Source organism: Callorhinchus milii, unplaced genomic scaffold (assembly GCF_018977255.1).
Source record: "Callorhinchus milii isolate IMCB2004 unplaced genomic scaffold, IMCB_Cmil_1.0 Scaffold13, whole genome shotgun sequence".
NCBI classification, from domain to species: domain Eukaryota; kingdom Metazoa; phylum Chordata; class Chondrichthyes; order Chimaeriformes; family Callorhinchidae; genus Callorhinchus; species Callorhinchus milii.
In genome coordinates, this window is record NW_024704754.1 from 6,564,299 (window position 1) to 6,581,698 (window position 17,400).

Sequence of the window (17,400 nt, forward strand, 5' to 3'; positions counted from 1 at the left end):
CTGTTCGACGGTACTTATGGCCATCTTGCTCCTCCCCCCGGCTCGGAGTCAGGCTCCACCGCTGTTAAGCGCTCTTAGACGCTACCCTGCATAAGTTGTTGTTGTTTATAGAGCACACACACACACACACTCACACAAGCATATACATCAGACGCACACATGCACATACACCACACACCCACATATACACATGCACTCAAGGGTTCCTGCAGGGGTGAGGGGTGAACTTAGAAGGGGATGAATGATGGGCCACTCATGTTTTGGAACAGAGAAACAAACCTTTCACACATTCCCAATTCTCCAGGGTGAATTGAAACATCTGCACCGCACCCTGCATGGTGCCTTTTCGGTCGTTACCCCAAGCACTCATATCCTTGACCTCAACAGGAACCTAACTTACTAGAAGATCTGATAGTCGGTCATCTGGTCTAAACTTGCCAACCCTCGAGTTCTGTTGCAAGTATTGTGGAGACTGGTGGAGTTTGTTAAAACCATGTTACAGACATGAAACTATGGGCACAGATACTCTAGAATTGGCTCTAGAATTTGTTCAGTGCTTTACAATTTGTAAGAGTTTGGAATTATTACTTGATCCTTTCATTCTTTGGTCCTGAGTCAAATCGAATTCATGTACTCTGGAGGAAAACCAAGCACATCTCTTGGCAACAGCACAGCTGTTGTGAGGAATACTCCTTAAAACTTAGTTCATTGTAGAACATTGAGCATTTGTTTTCAAGTGATGGAGCCTCAGAGAAAAGCCTTTCACAAAATTACAAGATCTTTGGCCCATCTGATCTCAAACCTTCAGAATAGCTGTTCCTACCTCCCTCCCATCGCTGTGTGCCATGATAGGGCTACAAACTCATTCCCAATGACTCACATTTTTTTTCCACATCGACAAAGTTTGAAACATTTGTGGAGATTAATAGTTGCTCCACCTACTTTGGCAACAAGGGCAATCTAATGAGAAGAAAGTATATTTTTTTTGTACTGAGAAGTGGAGTAATATTTACAGGCTTGCTATAAATCACTTAAGTTTGTTCCTTTTCCCCCAGCATTGCTTTAAAGGTCACTGTATCTGGCTCACGCCCGACGTATTAAGACAGGACGGGAATTGGGGAGCGTGGAGCAACTTTGGCTCCTGTTCCCGAACTTGCGGAATTGGGGTGCAGTTTCGGACGCGCCAGTGCGATAACCCATTGTAAGTAAGTGCGGACGCAGAGAACATTCTCACCGTCAGCCTCTGTACAGCAATCCGAGATGCTGTTCCGGGTGAAGGGGAATGTATGAATGCAAGTTGCTTTTGTTGTTGAGGCAGATTCGCATGTGGTTTGACCTTGGTGTTGGTCAACCCATTTTTTCCGCACAAGTTGCCAGGTTTCGTTTTGACTTTAGAACGTTGACAAGACGGAAGCCATACACTTTGGCTCCCGTCAATATCTTCTCTCCTGCGGTTCAGACCTCCTCACCTCCCCGATCTCTCCTAGCACTCACGAACCCGTGAGCAACTTAGGATCAGTTCGATCCCCAGCTTTCCTTCCTACCCCACACCCGGTCCCTGGCCAGAACCTCCAGCTTCACCTTTGCCACATTGCCCTGGCCAGGTCTGCTTTCCTCCGTCTTTACCTCACTTCGAAAGCTGCTGAAACCCATGTCCACACCTTTGTCACCTCCCACCTCGACTAATCAAACATCCTCCTCGCTGGTCTCCCCTGCTCCACTATTCACAAAGTTCAACTAATTCAAAACTCCACCTCTCGCCTTCTTACCCGCACTAAACTCCGTGCCTCCATTACCCCAGTCCTTGTCAAACTTCATTGGCTCCGTGTCACAGAGTGGATCGACTTCAAGATCCTCACTCTTGTATTTAAATCCCTTCATGCCCTGACATCCCCCTATCTCTCCAACCTGCTCCCTACCCCACTACCCGCTACCTCTGTTTGACTGGCTCCGGCCTCCTCCTTGTCCCCTGGACCCTCTGCCCCACCATCAGCGGCCGTGCTTTCAGTCACTACTCTCCGAAGCTGTGGAACTCTCTCAATCCCTTCCCTCTCTCCCCATTTTCAGGTCACACTTGAAGACCTTCCTCTTCGACCTGAGGTCACCTTTCCCCTCACCCTGGCTCGGCATTGGGCTCCACCAGTGTTAAGCGCTCCGAGATGCCATCTGGCGTAAAGGGTGCTGTATAAATACAAATTGTTGTTGTTGTAAAACCCATGCTGATTAATCAATGGTTCATCTGAAGAGATCAATTCTTATTTTATATTGAAAAAAATTCAGCTGCTCAAGAGAAAGCTGTTTCGCTTTCAAGGGGGAACTAGACAGACATGGAAGCAGATTTGATAGTAGCTTTCAAAAGGGAAATGAATATGTACTTGAAAAGGAAAAATGTGCAGGGCTATGGGGTAAGAGCAGGGGAGTGGGACTAATTAGATAGCTCTTTCAAAGAAGGGGCACAGGCATGTTGGGCCAAATGGCCTCTTTCTGTGCTATAAGATTCTATGATTCTATATCTAAAACAGGAACTACTTGCAGTGGTAAGGAGGGAGGGAGCGAGAGGAGGGATGGGGAAAAGGCAGTGAAAGGGAGTGAGTAAGTTCTTTCAAATAGCCAGACCATGACCCAAATTTACCCGAGTAAATTTTTTTTACCTCTCTTGATTTTTCACCCATTTTTTGATGCTGCCCCAAAAAAAGACTTGGAAAAAAAAAAGCTGTTTTTTTTCCGTTTGATGTATGCAAAACGCCCCCCCACCCGGGATTATTTCCTGATTAATTAACGATCCGCTTCCTCTCCCCACCAGACCCTCAAATGGTGGGCGAAGCTGCTCTGGACAGAGCTATGAATATCAGCTGTGCAGCACTCAAGACTGCCCTGAACATTATGAGGACTTCAGAGAACAACAGTGCAGACAGTGGAACAGCAACTTTGAATATAAGAACAGCAAACACGAATGGCTCCCATACGAGCACAGTGATCGTAAGCAACCCGTGTGTTATTTTGTGTGCGGGGTGAGAGAGCATTGGGGGCATGAGTGTTGTTTGCATGTTATCTACCTGAGACATAGTGCCATGGGATCTTTAACGTCCACATGAACAGGCAGATGTAACCTTGGTTTAACGTCTCATCTGAAGGATGAAAGATCACAAGGTGGGTTCAGATGAAGAAGGCCCTTTGGGCCATCGGATCTCATCCTCCAGAACACCCACCCAACTGTCCCCCTCAGCACAGAATTGAGCTGCTTTTTAAGTGAGTCCTAATGTCCTGGCCTCCAATAACTTTTCTGACCTGTTTGTGTGCTGAAATTAAGCTAAGGAAATGTAAGCGCTTCGAGACCCTGCTCCGTGGTACGGTGTAAGTGGAAATTGTTGTTGTTGTTGTTATGTGACTCAGTGTAATATCTATTACCAGCCAAGCAGAGGTGTTACCTGACCTGTGAATCCAAGGAAATGCGAGAGATTGTGTACATGAAGAGAATGGTGCATGATGGAACACGCTGCTCCTACAATGAGCCCAATGGCATCTGCGTTCGAGGGGATTGTGTGGTGAGTGACAGGGGGGCGGGAGGGAAGGGCGAGGGGAAGAGCGGGGGAGATGGGGAGAGGAAGGGGGCGCAGAGTGGGGGCAAGGAAAGGATGGACCCTGCCCTCCCTGCCCTGCCCTTTTCAAGCAGCAGGTGGTGGGAGTGTGGAATTCACTCCTCGGGAGGTCATTGGCGGCAGAGTCATTTGAATCATTGAAAAGATAAATTAATAATAATAACAATACTTGCATATTATAACAATAATATTCACAGTATATTCTGTGAAGTGCTTTGAGACGTCTAGAAGACATGAAAAGCACTATATCAAATGCAAGGATTATTATTTGGATATAGCGCCTTATCATGTCGTTGAGTTGTCTCAAAGCACTTCACGGAATACAGTATAATATAATATACTATTGACTGTGTGTTTTGTGGGCGAAACATGCACAGTAGTGTCCCACATACAGGTGTGGATTAAATGACCAATTTTGTTTTTTTTGGAGGGATTATTACCCCTGGAAAACAATACACCAATCAATAACATCTGGGTTCTTACTTACTGCTAGGTAAACAGAGGCGTGTGGAGTAAGGAAACTTACCTATGTTTTTGTCCTGTCCAGCTGGGAATCGAACCTGGGTCCTCTCGCTTGCAAGGCGACCATGCTAACCAATACGTTACGGGACTCGTGATAGTTGATAAACTTGATAGACAGGGGTATGAAGAGATATAGAGAGGCCGGGGAGGTGCAATTGAGTTGTGAGTAACCCACAGTTGAGTTGTGACGGGACAGGCTCGATGGGCTGAATGGCCTTCTCCTGTTCCTGTGTTCCCAGGTTTGCTCCGAGGAGCAGCTCGGAAAGAACATTAGGAGATTATCATGGATTTTGAGAGCTGGTTCCATCTGGCTCCAGGCAACCTGATAAATGGATATTAATATCACAGATGCACAGCACCCTTTTGAAGATTGCCCGATATAAAAAAAATTGCTCTGTAGATAAGTGTTTTTTAAGCTGTTTCAGTTTTATTGCTTTAATGCCATGGCATCACTGAGAAGGTCACTTTTCATTTAAAAGCTGGGGTTGGAGGCTTTCAATCCTGATTCCTCCAGGTACCATCTGTTTCCACTGAGGTATCATCATTGTCACATTCGGCGTTGCACACTGTAGTATTGTCTGATTAAACTAAGACCCGATAGCAGCTCTCAGCCTCCCTGTGTTACTGTGTTTCACCACTGTCGAGACCCTGAGTTTGTTTCCAATATCAGCCCACTTTCCTTTTCAATGTTGCACAAAGGTACTCCGGAAGTGGATTAGATTCTGCCCAGTGCTCAATGACTTAATAATAATAATAAGCCTTGCATTTAATATAATGCCTTATCACGTCGTTGAGACGTCTCAAAGCGCTTCACAGTGGAGTGACTATGTAGTTTGTGGGCGAAATGACTTGCTCTCAGATGCCGAGAAAAATATACTATTATTAAGTGGCTTTAATCATTTAACTAAGCCATTTTATATTTAAGCTGTCATTTTTATTTGCATTTAGATAATAATAACAATAATAATCATACAATACAGTACCTTCACATCAGGAAGATGTCTCAAAGCACTTCACATGATTTACTGTGAAGTGTAGTAACTGTGATTTTGGATGCTAATTCAAAATAACCTCGAATTTCTTCACCTCTGATCCTGAGAGGAAATCTAGAGGCTATTTCAATATTGGCTCACAGCTCACAATATCTTAAATAAACTCGGGTTCCGTGTGAATGTAAAGCAGTGACCATCTCTTCAACAATAAATTTCTTTTTCTGCTTTCATCCTTTCTGCGGTCGCACTCTCTAGAACTCCATCGAAATACAGTCAATTCACTTTACAGTAAATTCTGTGAAGCATTTTGAGATGTCTTGACGACTTTATAAGGTGCTATATCAAATCAAGGATTATTATTATGATTATCCTTGAGACGCTCTGACTTGCTCACTCACTCGCTTCCTAATCTCTTTCAAGCCCTAACTCTTTGACCGCACTTTTGGTCATCATAAAATCAAAAAGATCTTTGAATTTTTCAGACAGTCGGCTGTGATAAGGTGCTCGGCTCCACCAAGGAGAAAGACAAATGTGGTGTCTGTGACGGGGACAATTCTCACTGCAAAGTGATCAAAGGCACATTTTCCAGAGCACCAAAAAAAGCAGGTGAGCCTTCCTTTACCAGTAAACATCAGAGGCTACAACAATAAACAACAACCAACAGCAAATTGTATTTATATAGCACCTTTCACGTGGGGAGGACATCCCAAGGTGCTGGACAAGTGAGAACACAGGCATGCAAATTGGCCAGCTCGTCTACAGTTCCATTCCTATCATTTGACAGTGAAATCTCCCTACAGTTTACAAAGTCAACAACAGCAAATTAGACTTGTATAGTGCCTTTCATGTCAGGAGGATGTCCCAAGGCGCTGGATAGCCGGGCTTGGACCCAAGCTGGAGGTTGGGATCAGGAGGGCTGGAGGGCAGACAGGGTGGGGGTAGGAGGGTGACCAAAGGCATGGTAGAAAAGGAGGGTCTTGATATGGACCTTCAAGGAACCAAGGGGGGGTGGGGGGGCGAGGCGAAAGAACTGTGTGATGGTGTTCCAAAGGGAGAGAGGCTGAAGGCCTGACTGCTGTTGGTTGGGGATCAACAACTTGCATTAATTGCACTGAAGGAAGGGGAGAGATTTTGTTTAGGTTGTCAAACTGTTTCAACCTGGTAACCTGTAAGAAAACAGACCCCCAGGGACTTTGTGATTTATTTGCTGTCTTGAGGATCAATTTTATTGCAACTTTTTCTATTCCGATGTAACTTTGCATTGGAGAGTTGTTAAAGTCTGCTACACTCCCAAAACTATTTTCCAGTCTAACCCAGTTCCTCCTTTGCTCTCCGATATCAAAGGCTATCTGAAGATGTTTGAGATTCCAGCTGGAGCAACTTATGTCAGTGTGCAAGAGACCAATGCTGCGCCTCATTATCTGGGTAAGCTTTTCTTACAATGTTCCTGTGACGCTTCTAATCACTAATACAATCCGTGGGTCTCTGAGTTCTTCTGCTTGATGTGGAGCAATCATTTTAATTGGCCTTGTGGTCTGTTCCCTTGAGATTAGAAGGTTATGGGGTGATCTGATTGAGGTATTTAAAATGATAAAGGGATTCGATAGGATAGCTGCAGAGAAACTGTTTCCTCTGGTGGGGAACCCAGAACAATGGAGAATAATCTTAAAATTAGATCTAGGCCATTTAGGAGTAAAATCAGGTACATTTTTTCACACCAGTGTTAGTGGCAATCTGGAATTCTCTCCTCCAAAAGGCTGTGGATGCTGGATCCATTGAAATTTTCAACACTGAGGTGGATAGGTTTTTGTTAGGTCAGGGTGTCAAGGAATATGGGGTTAAGGTGGGTATTTGGAGTTGAGGTACAGATCAGCCATGATCTAATAGAATAGCGGAACAGGCATGAGGGGCTGAATGGTCTACTCATGTTCTTGTGTTCCTATGTTTTAATGACTGGTACTCCTTAACTTGTTCCCCTTTAATTGGTGTAAGACCTGGTACACAATATCTTAAATAAACCTGTGTTCACTCCATTAAGGGGGTCACCCTGTTGGTGGAGTGGAGAGAAAGCTACATCTTACTGTCCTTGAGCTCGGAGTTGGAATCCAGGTCTGTGCTGAATTTGCTGGACACAGTTGAGGGTGTGTTTGAGGGAGGTTAAATTGCCCCTGGGCCTTTCCATGGTCAGCAAGGGCGAAACCAGCCAAGGTTCCTGCTCCTGTTCCCTCTACAGTGTCTGTTTATTGGTTATTACTGTGAATATGTGTATGTGAGGGCTGCCGGATGAGGAGAGGTCAGGCTGATCTGTTGCTCCCTCTACAGTCGAGTGACCTAATGCCAAGGATCGCACACAGACAACAGCCACTTTGGGGGGTGGGAGGGTAGTGGGGTTACAAGGTCTGTGGAATTGCACCCCAGTGTGAGGGGGTCAGGAGAAAAGCTTATGTCAATGGAAGGAAAAAAATAGAAAATAAATAGATGCTCTAAATTTCTTTGCATTAAACAAATGTTGGCAGTGAGGTCAAACATTCCACCGACCATAACAAGCAGAGTCAGGATGAATGGAGTTTCTACCCTAATCTGCTGTAATCACAACTGGAGCCCATCTATTGGCAGGAAATGTCTCACAGCTATTGTTCCTTTTCTTAGTGATCAAGAACCAAGCCACGGGCTATTTCATCCTGAATGGAGATGATGATATGCCGGAATCCAAGACGTTTATCGAGATGGGAGTGATCTGGGAGTATTCCAATGACAACGACAAGGAGTCCTTACACACGACTGGTCCCCTGCCGAACGGGATCGTGGTTCTGGTAAGATTTCACCTGAAATGCCTGGATTGCTATTTGTATACAGCAGAAAATTTATGTAGCATCTTTCACGTCAGAAGGATGTCCCAATCCCAAGGCATTGGACAGTGAAGAGTTTGTACCCGAACTGAGGGTTGAATCAAGAGAGGTGGAGGGTAGGGGGGAGTGAGAGGGTGACTGAAAGCATGATCAATAGTTCCTTTGAGGTCAAACTAATTTCTGTGAACATATACACCCCGCCCCCACTATCAGAGGTCACTCTTTGCTCCAGCACTGAGTCCCGCCCCATGGAACACGACAATGGGACGCAAACACCAGCCAGTTCTGCTCTGCGGCACTCAAGCAACTAATCTGCAATCTCAAAAGTATAATTTCATTTTGCATCTTTAATGTCATGTTATTAATAATTCAAAACGTGAGTTAGAGTTACTTATAAGTGCACTGAGACAAATTGCACAAATTGGATCAAACAAAGAAAGGTGGGGAGAAAAGGGGTTGGGGATGGGGACAGGGTGGGTTGGGGCAAGGAGAAGAGGTAAGAGAGTCTCCCTGGAGAAATTCCATCACATGTAGAATAATCGCCAACGGGAATCTGCTGAAGCGCTGATCTTGTGTCACTGGCTGCCAGGAAAGCATAACACAAGAAGGACATTTTGCTAAATTATTATTATTAAGCGGCATTTTGTCAGAACAATGTTCTCAGATACGCCAAGGCAGCAGGGAAAGAGGGCCCGGGTTCAGGGTGGTGAAGGGCACTTCTTGGAAGGACATTCAATGTAATAACAACAACAACAAATGACATTTATACAGTGCCTTTCACGTTGGGAGGATGTCCCAACGGCACTGGACAATCAAGAATTTGCACCCAAGCTGGGGCTTGGGATCAGGAGGGGTTGAGGGCAGGGAATGTGGGAGTAGAAAGGTGACTGAAGGCGTGGTCGAAGAGGAAGATCTTGACACAGGCCTTGAAGGAGGCAAGGGAGGGGAACGAGGCAAGGGGATTGTGGAATGGAGTTCAAAAGAATGGGGGCAGAAAGACTGTAGACCTGACCTCCGATTGTGGGGCGGGCAGGGTGGGAAGTGGAATGATAGGACCGAAAGGACGCCCGTCATTGTGGCTTATACACGTTCTCAATGCTTCTTTTGTCTCTGATCAGATGATCCCACATGGCAGCACCAAGTCTTCGCTCACTTACAAGTACACGATCCATGAGGATCTCCTGGCCACCATGACCAACGAGGTGCTTCAGGAGGATATGGCCACCTTCGAGTGGGCTTTGAAACGGTGGTCTCACTGCTCCAAGAACTGCGGAGGGGGTAAATCTCCATCATTACTCCTGTCGGTGGTGGGGTGGGGGGGCAGGGTGGGCAGGAGCGCTTCAGCCAATACACTTGAGAGTTTCTTATGATTAATAATAATAAATAAATTACAAAACACATAAGTTTACTTTAGACGACCAAAACATCTTGTCACTCAATCCATGACTGTTTGTGGGACACTGCTGTGCACAAGTGGCTGCCACATTTCGCCCGCAAATGTTTCAGATACCAGTTTGTACGGTGCTGTATTATGATATCTCTGTGCCCCAAGGCTACCAATTTACAAGATATGGCTGCCGCAGGAAGGCTGATGCCAAGATGGTTCATCGCAGTTTCTGTGATGCCAACAAGAAACCGAAGCCCATTCGGCGCATGTGTAACCTGCAGGAATGCTCCCAGCCCATGTAAGTCCTCTCTCAGTTCCTCCACAGCCTTGCCCCACACAACGACAACAACAACTTGCATTTATAACTTGCATTTATATAGCGCCCCCCATGCAGGGTAAATCTGAGAGTGCTGGACAGTGGCAGAGCATGACATCAAGCCGGGGGGAGGTGGGAGGTGACCATAAGCAAGGTTGAAGAAGAAGGTCTTCAGGTGCAACCTCAAGATGGCGAAAAAGAGGGCAATGGGGGAGGGATAGAGGAAGAGTGTTCAAGAGATTCATCTGAAAGCGCGGCCACCGATGGTGGAACGGAGGGCGCAAAGGACATGCAGGAGGCTGGAGTCATTCGAGCAGAGGCAGTGGTTAGTGGGTTGGAGAGTAAGCAAAACACAAAATACTGCAGATGCTGGAACCTGAAACAAAAACAGAGAGAGCTGGGAAAACTCAGCAGGTCAGGCAGCATCTATGGAGAAAGGAAAGTGAGTCAACTTTTCGGGTCCACGACCCTTCAGCAGTTCTGACGAAGGACCGTAGACCCGAAACGTTGACTCGCTTTCCTTTCTCCATAGATGCTGCCTGACCTGCTGAGTGTTCCCAGCTCTCTCTGTTTTTGGATAGTAAGCAGGTTGGAGAGGTAGGGAGTTGCCATTGCATGAAGGAATTTCCTCTGTGACTTCCCACAATCTCACCTCCCCGATTGCCCCCTCCACTCAGTGAATACCAAGTCCCGCGCCAAACCCAACTCACTATTGATGAGCGAGATTTCAGCCCATCTGCCCACTGCTCTCTAGCCCTTGCAAGGATAAATGGAAAATGTGTGAAATTGTTGACTTCGGGCTTAAACTTAAAGGAAAGTGGGTTTCTTGTAAGTTCGTGGCAAAAAAAAATAAAGCGGCTTTGAAATTAAGGTGTTATTTGAGAAGTTGCCAAATGATCGAGACCTCAGTAGAATTTTCCTATCAGTGTTCCTCAGGTTGGAAAGGTTTTGCTCAATGACGCAAGAGATGTTCTGGCTCTGAGTCCGTCCCCCCACACACAGTGTAAACGGGTGAGAGAACTGATCTTTAAGCAGGTTTTATGTTGTAGATGGATAGCGGCCGACTGGGAGCCGTGCACCAAGTCCTGCGGCAAGTCAGGCTACGAGATGCGTAGCGTACGCTGTGTTCAGCCTCTCCATGACGGCACCAACCGCTCCGTGCACAGCAAGTACTGTAACGGCGACCGGCCGGAGACCAGGAGACCCTGCAATCGAGAACTGTGCCCTGCCCTGTGGAGAATAGGACCCTGGTCACAGGTAAGATAAAGGTATTGGGGGGATTTGGGGTGGGTTTGGGGGGAGCTGGATGGACGGATCTTTCCTCTGAAAGTTCAGATGGTGAGCTGCCCAAAAAACAATCTCCCAGATAAATTGCCCATTGATCCTACTATTGTGTTTATTGAACTACGCTTTGCACAAATTGGTCACCTACAAACTACACACACGCAACAATTTGTGGAGTCCCGTAGCGTAGAGGTTAGTGCGCTCGTCGCACAGGTGAGAGGACCTGGGTTCGATTCCTGTCAGGGGGAAACCTCAGGCACGTTTCCTTGCTCCATAAGCCTCTGTTTACCTAGCAGTAAGTAGGAATCTGGTTGTATTCTGGGATAATAATCCCTCCACCAAAAAATAATAATTTTCTCACTCAATCCACAACTGTTTGTGGGACACTGCTGTGCGCAATTGGCTGTCATGGGATTTTTCCAGGATTGGAATTTTCATCCTGTAAATGCCCTAAAAGATCTAGCGCTGCGGAGCTCTGTGAGACATCCTCCTGCCATGAATGGTGCTGTGTCAAATGCAAGCATTATTATATTATTATTGTTGTCCTGTGTTTTAGTGTTCCGTCACCTGTGGAAACGGGACTCAGGAAAGGCAGACACTTTGTCGAACCAGGGATAACTCGATCGGCTTATGTAAGGATGAGAAGCCGGACACTGTGCGGATTTGCAGACTTCCGTCATGTAACAGTAAGTCACTGACTGATTTTGTTGGTCAGTCGGGTGTCTGACACATTTGGAAACCCATCACCATTCTTCAGAGTATCGAAACTAAACTGAGAATTCTATCCATTCCATCTATACATCTATACATGGAATCTCCAGAGGTAGATTGTTGGAATGGAATGCGCACTCCCTCCCTGGAGGGATGGATCCCACTTACCTAATTCCAGAAAGTATTAGGCGCAGGTTGACAAGAACCAAAGTCTAACCAGCTAAAACCTCATAGCTTACCATTGATATCAGCGCTTCCTGGGAACTTAACTATAGTTAATCCCTCCAAAACCAAAAACAATAATAAATTGGTCATTTTCAATCTACGACTGTTTGTGGGACATTGCTGTGCGCAATTGGCTGCCGCGTTCGCCCTCAATTCACTTTACAGTGTGTTCTGTGAAGCGCTTTAGGACGTTCTCCCGACGTGAAAAGCGCTATATCAAATGCAAGGATTATTATTATTATTATAGTTGTCATTTAATAATCATATAGCTTTTAACACAAGCCACACTTCAATCTAAATGTTGCATAGCTTGGAGCATTAATGATAATAATAACTAATAATATTTACATTTGGTACAAAGCCTTTCATGTCAGGAGGACGCCCCAATGCACTTTGCAGGATACACCATACACGAGATTTAACTACTTTGCTCGGATTGTTTGACCCAATTTGTCCAGAGCCCCGAGGCTCTGGAACTCTATCCCCCAGTACCTTCGCCTTGCCTCCTCCCTTTCCTCCTTCAAGGCCGGTCTCAAGACCTTTCTCTTTGACTGTGCCTTCCCTCTCGCTCCCTCCCTTCCCTCCCCTCACCCTGACCATTTCCCCCCACTGCTCGGGTCCTGACCCAACTGTACAGCGCCTTGGGACGTCCTCCCGACGTGAAAGGCGCTCTATAAATGGAATCTTGTTGTTTCTTTTTTCCCCAATTACCAACTCAACAGAGCCTTTAGGAGAACTTCTTCACTCAGAAGCTAGTGAGATTGTTGAACTCGCTACCTGAAGCGGTTGTTGAATCAGATAGTTTAGATACATTTAATAGGAAGCGAGACTTTCACCTGAGGGAGAGGGGAATCGAAGGGTGTGAGAGTGAGTAAGGAATGAATGGAGACTCGTGTGGAGTATAAACACTGGCACGGACTGATTGGGTTCAATAGTCTGTTTCCGTGCTGCACATTCTGTATAAATCTATAAGTTACACTGAATTATAATATTGGTTTAATGAAGTACAATCCCGATTACTTTGAAACAAATGGAAGATAAGAAATTAGTGTCTTTAGGTGCGTGTTGTGGTTTAAATCTTGGAATAGCTGAAAATGTGAAATAAAAAAAAACCTCTCCCTCAATTTTTTCTTTCAATTTTATCCATTTTTAATTGTAATAATAATAATTATTAAAAACATCTTTGTTTTGTCCTTCCCTCAGAAAACAACTCTGCGGAGACATCGCTCATTTCCACCAACGGGAAGTCTTTAATCCAGTGGCTCTCCCGGCCCGATCCCGAGTTTCCCATTCGGAAAGTCTCGACAAGTAAATCCCGTTATAACTCTGCTCCTGCCTTTGAATGCATGCGGTTTCTCACGTGGACTGTGCCCTTCTCCGTGACCTTTTCTCTGCGGGGTGCCTTTGTCTGATTAGCGGCTGCAACACGGTCTAACTCTCCTCCCGGGGCCCCAGTGCACGGTGGGTCTCTTCTGTAGAGCTTGTGCAACACTAAGTGTTGGAGATCCAAAGAGAGAGGCTTCACGTAGCAACGAGGAATGCTGTAGGCCTCCGAATCAACGGGAAGCGTCTCTGGCTTGTACGCACTTTGGTTTGCTTGGGAATACGTATGTAACGAAGGAGTGACTTCGATTTTTCTCCCCACTCCTCCCCTCCGTCCCTCCCTCCCTCCCTCCCTACCCCCTCTCTCTCGCTCGCGCCTCAGACGGAAACCGAGACAATTTATTGTGAATGGGATCACGTCTCAATAATGGCATCTTCTAACTGCTAATATTTCCAAAACGTTGTCGTTCTTTATGTCAAAAACAAATATTTCATAGAGTAGTTGACCTGGATGAATAGTAAACATAATCATTTCATTCTTCCTTTCCCTCAACCGTTGCCTTCCTCTCTCTCTCTTTCTCTCTCATAAAATGATAAATATAATTATAATGAATTTAATTATNAAAAATCTTATAGAATGGTGAAACAGGCTCAAGGGTCTGAATGGCCTACTCCTGTTCCTATGTTTTCTCTCTCTCTCTTCCTGTTTCCCTGCCTGTGTTGCTTTGGTGGGTATAACCCTTAGTTTGACATTTTGCTGTGCATTTCTACAGTGTAGAGTAAGGATTGATGGCTCAGAGAGTACGCTCATGATTTCATTTGTGTTTGTCACATGCTTAAATGATCTCATGTCCCATCGCTACATTGTCTGAAAGAAATGCCTTTTTTCACATGTGTTAATCTTGTGCCATGTGACTAAATCGTAATACTTCACGAAGATTCTTTTTTATTTTTGTTTAGAAAAATGCCTTTTGGTGAGATTTAATGTAAGTTTTTTTTTAAATTTGTCAAGTCATTTTGACGTACATTTCACCTATACACAGCGACAACAGGGCAGATTATGGCTGTTATCGTTACAAAGGAACCAACACTTGGGCAGCGAAAGAGCCATACTTTAATCGGAAAGTTAACTTAAGAAAGTTAACTTAACTGAAAAAAGTTAAGAAAGTTAACTTAACTCAAGAAAGTTAGGAAAGTTAACTTAAATTGAAAAACAAAATGAAGCACTTTATGGTTTGGTAAAAACAAATATTTAAGCTTGAATAGACAGAGGGGGAAATACAGACATCTGAGTCATTTTCATTTTAAATCATAAATTTCTTTTTTTATTAAGAAAAAAGCATTTCCAAACATGTCATTGTCATGTGATCACAAAGCAGCTTCTGTTGTGATTTTTTTAAATACAGTAGATCAGTGGACATTCACAAGAATGTGTGGTAAATATAAACAGGAAAGGATAAGCTATTGCAAGCTTATCTCTCGCTTGTGCGAGAGAGATCTGTTGCACTGACATTGTTGTATGCCTAACATATCGAGTGATTTTGACTGTGCAGATGTGCTTGACTGTTAGTTCTGTTATTACCTTAAAAAAAGGCTGAANTTTTTTAACTGGATTATTATGTTTTGAATTACTCCAATTCACCAGTGCAATAAGATATACCACAGTAACTGGCACAAGGTCTATTATGCACTTTGATTTTTTCAGGGATAATTTATTTGATATTTTGTAAACGTTTCATATAACTGTGAGGATGTACGTTTCTGTTGTTACCGACGGTCCACATTGAGTTTAAAGTTTTTTGGGGTAAAACTAGTGACCTTGATTACCAAGCTGTGTGAGTGACCATTTGTAAATTCTGACGTGTTTTCTTAACCAACAGAGAGATCTGGAAAACTGCTTTCCTCCAGTTTTGTCATTCCATTCTGCAAATAAATCAAATCCTGTGTCAAGAAATGAAACATTGTCTATTTTTTTTGTATACTCTCCCCCCTCCCACCCCTACCCCATCTTAGTGAAAACTAAGATCAAACTTACACGAGAGAGCTAGTCAGCTCATGAGCTCCTTTCAAATTATGGATGTCTTTGTTAAATGACACTAAATTTATCACAATAACCTGCATATTAAACTATTCCTGATAACTTAAGTGCACTTTTTAAGATTAGACCCGGCTCTCTCCTCCCCTTCACTTCCCCCATTAGTAGACTTCACAGATGTTTTACAATTTACCAATGGGACTTTACTGCTGAGGTTTTTTTTAAAACGCAAACACTCACATTTATTTTAAACGTTGTTCATTAAAAGGCAATTCTCTAAGCAAAGCAAATCTCTTTTGTTTCTCCGAGGAGACGGTTTAAGTGAAAGTTGTCTTTTTTGTTGCTTTTTAAACCGTTTTCGTTTTGAAAAAAATAATTTTTTGGTCCAAACTTTTTTTGGAAACAGAGTTGGGAGCAAATAAAGCACACGGCTGATCCCCTGAGCGATGTCTCTGACTGAGATGCCTCTGTGTGCTGTAACTGAAGGGATTGTCAATCATAGAAGAACCGCTAATTCATTTCCGAGATCAGTGTCTCACTGACTGGCGGCTTGCCCTTTTGTCTACATTGGAGCGCAGATAAATTTGTAATTCCGTTTAGTGATTTAGCAATTCCAAAAGTTACCAAGTTTAAAAACAAAGAAAATCAAGTTCACCAAAATATTTATTTCTGTTTTTTCGCATTAAAAGAAAAATATAAGATGCTTTTGAGACAAACAGACAGACAGAGACAGATGAAGAGATAGACAGACAGCTGGATGGACGGACAGAGAGATGAACAGCAGACGGACAGACAGGCGGACAGATTAAATGGCAACAATTTCTTACTAAAAATATTGTGTTCTTTTAACCTAATTCACTTCTTTTTCTCTATTAAAGTGAAGCACGGAATTCAATAAAACCTCTACTAACTAAAGCACTAACTTGTCCCAGCGAGAGAGTGTTGATCATTCTGTTTTACAGTTCTAATTGCTGTTTATTTCTCTCTCTCTCCCAATACTCTACACACAGAAGCCCACTGTCATGGGGACAAGTCCATATTCTGTCGTATGGACGTACTGGCTCGGTACTGCTCTATCCCTGGTTACAATAAGCTCTGCTGCAAGTATTGCAATTCGCTGGAGGAACAGCTGACGAGCAAAGGGAACGAGTCGGAGGGGCTTAAGCCCAGTAAACCAACCGTGTTGCCCACCCTACTCACCACATCCACCGTGGAGACCAGCACCGCCGTCTCTGGGTCAACGAACACCACTCAAGGGAGTGTGGAGAGAAACGCCGTGGACGACACGCACAAGCCACAAGACGTCAGGAACCGGAGAGTCCAACAGCACAAAATCCTCACCCCTATCCGGCCGAACATCGTGAGCAACCACAGACTGCAATTCCTGCTTGACCAGAAGAGGAAAGAGATGCTGGACAGTAACATGCACAAGAGGGTTTTATCAGTGAAGGAAAATAGCTTACCTCACGAGGAGATCTAAAAGATCACACAGTCAGGGGAGGAAATCGCAGAGATTCACCTTGTAAAAGCTGCTTCAAACTTGCCATGCGAAAAGCAACACCTTCAGTGCGAACTTTGTTTTAGCAGTGTTAATACATACACACATATATATAATATATGTGTGTGTGTAAAAAACACTACTAACTTTATTAACCAATAATTGTAAAATGTCAGTGCTTGGCACAACATGTCACATCGCTTCTCAAAGCTTCTTCTCACAACTCGTTAGCTCATAATAACCTGGTTTTACCACTAAACCTCCCTCTCTTTGTTAACTCATCGCTGCCACTATGTTATATTAACCATAATCTTTGCACTTTTTTTTTAAACCGCAGTAAACTATCTTGGAAGAATGGTGCTGAACATTCCTGTTATTACTGTGCCGGGCTACCTCGTGGATCCCAGTTTATCCCGGGAGTCAATTGCCCCCGAAAAAGCAGAGGGATTCCCAGGTCTAATCATCAGGTTTCTGTGTGGCGTCCGACTGACTGTCAGACTGGGTAGAAAACAGGTGCGTAAAGACGGGCTTTGCTTGGACAGTCAACGGAGCTTCCTTTCAGCCGCTGAATGTGAACAGCGTTGAACTGCGAATGAAAGCTGATAAACGCTTTACAGATGAAACACTTCACAGCGGAGTTAAGTGTTCTGAGACGCTTA

General features: G+C 44.4%; 1 protein-coding gene across 1 annotated transcript in view; it reads left to right on the forward strand.

Annotated features, from left to right (window-relative positions):
- The window catches only part of LOC103186476 (A disintegrin and metalloproteinase with thrombospondin motifs 2), a 95,226-nt gene extending 78,130 nt beyond the window's left edge, over positions 1-17,096 (forward strand). The window contains exons 11-22 of the mRNA XM_007905541.2: positions 1,056-1,201; positions 2,804-2,979; positions 3,412-3,545; positions 5,596-5,719; positions 6,458-6,538; positions 7,763-7,926; positions 9,081-9,240; positions 9,515-9,647; positions 10,715-10,922; positions 11,506-11,635; positions 13,089-13,193; positions 16,254-17,096. Of these exons, the coding sequence (XP_007903732.1) occupies positions 1,056-1,201; positions 2,804-2,979; positions 3,412-3,545; positions 5,596-5,719; positions 6,458-6,538; positions 7,763-7,926; positions 9,081-9,240; positions 9,515-9,647; positions 10,715-10,922; positions 11,506-11,635; positions 13,089-13,193; positions 16,254-16,723 (2,031 nt within the window). The 3' untranslated portion in view covers positions 16,724-17,096. The remainder of the gene's footprint in view (positions 1-1,055; positions 1,202-2,803; positions 2,980-3,411; positions 3,546-5,595; positions 5,720-6,457; positions 6,539-7,762; positions 7,927-9,080; positions 9,241-9,514; positions 9,648-10,714; positions 10,923-11,505; positions 11,636-13,088; positions 13,194-16,253) is intronic.
- The last annotated feature ends 304 nt before the right edge of the window (positions 17,097-17,400 follow it).